The 6,326-nt window shown below is 44.2% G+C and overlaps 1 protein-coding gene across 1 annotated transcript; it reads left to right on the plus strand.

Annotated features, from left to right (window-relative positions):
• Positions 1-2,536: 2,536 nt before the first annotated feature.
• On the plus strand, positions 2,537-2,983 carry LOC138899707 (uncharacterized). Its single transcript, XM_070186391.1, has one exon. The coding sequence runs from the start codon at positions 2,537-2,539 to the stop codon at positions 2,981-2,983; it is 447 nt and encodes a 148-aa protein (XP_070042492.1).
• The last annotated feature ends 3,343 nt before the right edge of the window (positions 2,984-6,326 follow it).

Consider the following 6,326-nt stretch of genomic DNA (forward strand, 5'->3'; position numbering starts at 1 on the left):
TGTATACTTTATTGAAACCATTGATACTTATATGTTTTAGAAAGATTTTCTGTAAATTGGGCTGAATGCCATGTTTGGGCCTTGCGCCAAAGCTATTTGGACCCTTAGGGGCTGTTTCTTACCACCCTCTCACTGTTTTTGACTGAAAATCTATACTCAGTCATGTTTATACTTGTTTACCGCATAACTCAGTTTTATGATTATATTTTAATGCATATAAATGTTTTGGGCCGAATGCCATATTTTACTGAAATGCCCGAGTGGCTTGATTTGTGAGGATGAGTGTGGATCGGGGCTGCCCGCCTGCAACATACTTTATGATTGAGTGAGGCCGAGGGCCTGATTTGTAAGGATGAGTATGGATCGGGGCTGCCCGCCTGCAGCATACTTTATGACTGAGTGAGGCCGAGGGCCTGATTTGTGAGGATGAGTGTGGATTGGGGCTTCCCGCCTGCAGCATACTTTATTATTATTGCACGTGAGTTGTCCGTGCAAATTATAGTGCTTGGGCTGAAGGAGCCCCTCCGGAGTCTGTACATACCCCCAGTGAGCGCAGGTACCTACTGATTGCGAGTGATGAGTGTCGAGTGCTGAGTGACTGGGAGGCAAGAGTGATTGTGAGGTATGCCCGAGTGGCAAGAGTGATTGTGAGGTATGCCCGAGTGGCAAGAGTGATTGTGAGGTATGCCCGAGTGGCACGAGTGACTGTGAGGTTTTCCCGAGGGGCTGTTTATGATTTCATCATTTTTTTCTCACATTTGCATTGAACCTTTGTTTGAAAAACTGTTGGAAAAATGTCTTTAAAATAATTTTTACTGGAACTGGGTTTAAACGAGATGTTTGATTCAAATCCTGATTTTTAAGAGCATGTGGTATTTTACTGAGATTTCCTTATATGAACGTTATATGCTTTATTGCTCGCCACTACTGCTCAGTCTTTATTTATTGTTGTTACTTACTGAGTTGGCGTACTCACATTACTCCCTGCACTTTGTGTGCAGATCCAGGTGTAGCTGGACACGGTAGCGGTTATTGAGTGTTCTGGTTGCAGATTTTCTTGAAGATAGCAAGGTAGTTGTTTGGCAATCGTAGCCCCTGCTCTTCTCCCTCTTATCTTCTCTAGTTGTATTTAGCTATTTTTCGGGCTGAGTTAGCCTTGATATTGTTGGACAGATTGTAGTATATGCTCATGACTAGTGACACCCCGATGTCGGGCTTTTCTTTTTCGCACTTCTATTTTTCTTTGATTTGAACTCTTTAAATGAAGGTTTATGTTAAATAACCTTGAAATTTTCTTTAAAATAAAAATATCGATTTGTTTTGGAAATGAGTCAGCTTGCCGAGTTCCACGATAGCCGCCATCACGACATGGGTTAGTTTTGGGTCGTGACAGATTGGTATCAGAGCCTAGGTTACATAGGTCTCACGAGTCATGAGCGGGTTTAGTAGAGTCTTGCGGATCGGTACGGAGACGTCTGTACTTATCTTCAGGAGGCTGCATAACCTTTAAGAAACTTCACATTCTTGGATTTTTGTCGTGCGAATTTGTTGATTCTAGTAATTAAACATCTATTGTTTCATTCTCTCACAGATGGTGAGGACTCGTACTACCGGTCAGGAGGGCCAGCCACCAGTACCACCAGCCAGGGCCGCGAGAGGCCGAGGCCGTGGTAGAGGTACAGCCCGTACAACAGTTGGGACAGTACCTACAGATCCACCGGTTGTCCCAGATCAAAACCAAGTTCCAGTTGTTGATGCACCAGCTCAGGCACCACTTGTGCCTATTGTGATTCCAGGCCTTCAGGAGGCCCTAGCTTAGATTCTGACAGCATGTACTGGCCTTGTTCAGGCGGTCTCTATTTCGACGGTCGCAGCCACTTTTCAGGTCAGGGGAGGCACTCAGACTCCCATCGCTCGCACACCCGAGCAGGTTATTCAGGGACTTCAGACACCAGAGGCAACACCAGCCCAACCGGTTGCTGTTGCTTAGGATTATGTGATTCCTGCTATGCCTGAGGATGATCAGCGTAGGTTGGAGAGGTTTGGGATACTTCAGCCACCACCTTTCAGTGGCACAGAGAGAGGGGATGCTCAGGACGTTTTGGACAGGTGTCAGAGGATACTCCGTACTGCTGGTATTTTGGAGACTTCTGGGGTCTCATTCACTACCTTTCAGTTTTCTGGGGCTGCACTCAGATGGTGGGAGACTTATGAGAGGCGTAGGCCTGTTGGCATAGCACCCCTTACTTGGCAGCAGTTCTCCGTGGTCTTTTTGGAGAAGTTTGTGCCTCGATCCCGCAGAGAAGAGCTGGGTAGATAGTTTGAGCGGCTCTGCCAGGGTGATATATCTGTGACACAGTATGAGATGCGGTTCTCCGAGTTGGCCCGTCATGCTATCTGGTTGGTTCCCACGGACAGAGAGAGGATCATGAGGTTTATTGATGGCCTCACTTTTCAGCTACAATTGCTCATGACCAGGGAGCGGGTTTCGGGTGCTACCTTTGAATAGGTTGTCGACATTGCTCGGAAGATTGAGATGGTTCGCGGTCAAAAGAGGGTTGAGCAGGAAGCCAAGAGGCCTCGTGGTCAGGGTGGATTCAGCGGTGCTCCTTTTGGGGGTCAGTTCCAGCACGGCAGAGGTCGTCATTTCAGACAGGCTCAGTCAGCTCGGCCATTTCATCGGGGTACATCATCTGGACATGGTTCTCACAGTTCTCATCAGGGCCACTCATCACTTAGTGCCCTTCCAGTTCAGAGTTCGTCCCGTGCTCCACCTATTCAGGGCTCTTCCATGTCAGGTTCTTCTACCAGTCATCCCTGTGCTAGGGGTTCCCTTCAGTTTTCGCCGCCAGCACTAGGGAGTTGTTTTGAGTGTGGGGAGCTTGGGCATATGTGGAGGCAGTGTCCTTATCGTCATGGAGGTCTATCTCAGAAGAGGAGTCAGCCTCCGACTACAGCACCAGCTACCTCACCACCCGCCTAGTCAGCTCGGGATGGAGTTCAGTCAGCTAGGGGTCGCCCTAGAGGGGGAGGCAGATCAGGGGGTGATCAGGCCCGTTTCTATGCTCTCCCTACCAGACCAGATGCTATTGCTTCAGATGTTGTGATTACAGGTATTGTCTCAGTTTGCCACAGAGATGCCTCAGTATTATTTGACCCTGGTTTCACATATTCATATGTTTCCTCGTATTTCGCCCATTTTTTGGATATGCCCCATGAGTCCTTAGTTTAATTAAAATTTGTATCTACTCCTGTGGGTGATACTATTATTGTGGACCACGTATATCGGTCATGTGCGGTGACTATTGGGGGTCTGGAAAACCGAGTAGATCTATTGTTGCTCAGTATGGTTGATTTTGATGTGATATTGGGAATGGATTGGTTATCTCCATGTCATGCTGTTCTAGATTGTCATGCTAAGATGGTAACGTTGGCTATGCCGGAAATTTCGTGGGTTGAGTGGAGCGGTTCTGTAGATTATGTGGCCCGCCTGCAGCATACTTTATGACTGAGTGAGGCCGAGGGCCTGATTTGTGAGGATGAGTGTGGATCGGGGCTGCCCGCCTGCAGCATACTTTATGACTGAGTGAGGCCGAGGGCCTGATTTGTGAGGATGAGTGTGGATCAGGGCTGCCCGCCTGCAGCATACTTTATTATTATCGCACGTGAGTTGTCCGTACAGATTATAGCGCTTGGGCTGAAGGAGCCCCTCCGGAGTCTGTACATACCCCCAGTGAGCGCAGGTACCTACTAAATGCGAGTGCCGAGTGCTAAGTGACTGGGAGGCAAGAGTGATTGTGAGGTATGCCCGAGTGGCACGAGTGACTGTGAGATTTGCCCGAGGGGCTGTTTATGATTTCATCATATTTGCTCACCTTTGCATTGAGCCTTTGTTTGAAAAACTGTTGGAAAAATGTCTTTAAAATAATTTTTACTGGAACTGGGTTTAAACGAGATGTTTGATTCAAATCCTGATTTTTAAGAGCATGTGGTATTTTATTGAGATTTCCTGATATGAACGTTATATGCTTAATTGCTTGCCACTACTGCTCAGTCTTTATTTATTGTTGTTACTTACTGAGTTAGCATACTTACGTTACTCCCTGCACCTTGTGTGCAGATCCAGGTGTAGCTGGACACGGTAGCGGTTATTGAGTGTTCTGGTTGCAGATTTTCTTGAAGATAGCAAGGTAGCTGTTTGGCGAACGCAGCCCCTGCTCTTCTCCCTCTTATCTTCCTCTAGTTGTATTTAGCTATTTTTCGGGATGAGTTAGCCTTGATTTTGTTAGACAGATTGTAGTATATGCTCATGACTAGTGACACCCCGATGTCGGGCTTTTTTTTCCGCACTTTTATTTTTCTTTGATTTGAACTCTTTAAATGAAGGTTTATATTAAATAACCTTAAAATTTTCTTTAAAATGAAAATATCAATTTATTTTGGAAATGAGTCGGCTTGCCTAGTTCCACGATAGCCACCATCACGACGGCTGGACACAGTCTAAGTCCGGTGAAATCAAAATAAAGGAAAAACCAGCAACAACTCAATAAGAACAACCGTTGTCACACCAGATTTGTTCAAGCATTTTCACGATGTACCGAACCTCATAATCACAGCTCACGGTTTCCAATTCTTGAACCCTAATCACTCGGCATCTTGTGCCCATATTACAACTCATATTCACACGGACGACTCACATGCCAATAGAATATTCCTCACACAGAAAGCAAGTAGACAAGAGTACGTTTAATGGTTAATGACGTCAGGATTCACCTTTTGAAACTGATATGGGTGATTTAACTATGAGTATGCTTGTGCAAGTGTTCTACCATAATTCCAGTCAACAAATGGGAGTAGAGACAATGAATGGCACATAAGAAATGATCACCATGAAATGTACAGTGTAATAAAAGCAGCAATGAAGTTTGAAGCAGCGACCAGCACAACAAGATTAGCTACATAGAACTGAGTAAAAAATGCATCACGGAGGAAAACAATTAGTAGTATGCTAAGGAAAACAACAATCAAAGAGAAGTGCACAGAAAAGGGAAAATGACAACAAGAGCCCTCCCTAGATACCGCCTCGTAGTCTCAAATCGTAAAATGAATCACAACTTTCCTTATATCACCGCGGGATCATTTACATTTAATTTTGAAAATCATTTTCCCGAAATAGCATCCCGTGTTTTAGCCCAACTTATCACACCGCATAGCTTCTAGTAGTTTCCCTACTAGCCACGCATTTCAAGCCCACCTTATCTCACCGCATGCGTTTCAATACTCATACCTTATACCACCGCATGCATATCAATAATAACAACAACACGGCAGAAACCTCGTGCAACACAATAACAACCGCACAACAGAAACCTCATGCAAATACAATAACAACCGCATGGCAGAAACCTCGTGCAAACACAATAACAATCGCACGGCAGAAATATCGTGCAAAATCATAACAATTCTCTCAACAAAACACGTATGCCAAAAACATAACAACTCAAATAAATGACTTTCACAATATGTGCTCACATGCCACAACATTTTCTCAAAACAGTTTCAATATCACAACCACACATAGCCCTCGGCTCAATAACACCGAATATAACAATAATAACATGATAATACGGCAAGTAAATCAACTCAGTAACTTCAGAATACAAAGAAAACGAAAGAACGAACTCACAAAGAAAGACATAACAGGAAATAATGGTACAACATAGAAATAGCTCAATAAGGAAGAGGTAATGTGTAGTAATGATTCCACAAAAAGTACAATTCAACGGTAAGAGGGATAACATGAATCAATGATTCCAAATAAGGAGATGTCAACAATGATAAGGGATAACAAAACTTCATTTAGGGTTGAGCGATTACGGAAGATATACAACAAATTCAATTAATTCCAAATAAGACACGTAAGGGTAAATTTAGTAAATGGGGGATTTAACATGCTAAAACAACTTCACATCTAATGAACATAAGAACCTAAGAGCCCTATACGATCAAATTTCCACAAATAAGTCCGAGTATGTACTCGTCACCTCGCGTACACGGCCTTCACATGATACAATTAGTACAAATGACTCAAACCCTAAGGGGTAGTTCCCCCCCCCCCCCCACACAAAGTTAGGCAAGATACTTATCTTAAAGAAGCTAGATCGTTACTCTAAATATAAGAAGCTTCGGGTAAAGAACACTTACCCCAATGAATTGCTTGAAAAACCCACGAAAAATCTACCAAAGCCGAGGTCTACAATTCAAAATGTGTTGAAAATTTCAAACCCTCGACATATATGTGTTCTGCCCAGCGCTCTTCGCACTTA

The sequence above is a fragment of the Nicotiana tomentosiformis genome, chromosome 10, assembly GCF_000390325.3.
Source record: "Nicotiana tomentosiformis chromosome 10, ASM39032v3, whole genome shotgun sequence".
In the NCBI taxonomy this organism is placed as follows: domain Eukaryota; kingdom Viridiplantae; phylum Streptophyta; class Magnoliopsida; order Solanales; family Solanaceae; genus Nicotiana; species Nicotiana tomentosiformis.

Excerpts from the sequence above, each read along its gene's own strand:
- LOC138899707 (XM_070186391.1), top strand. The coding sequence starts at position 2,537 with ATGGTTCGCGGTCAAAAGAGGGTTGAGCAGGAAGCCAAGAGGCCTCGT.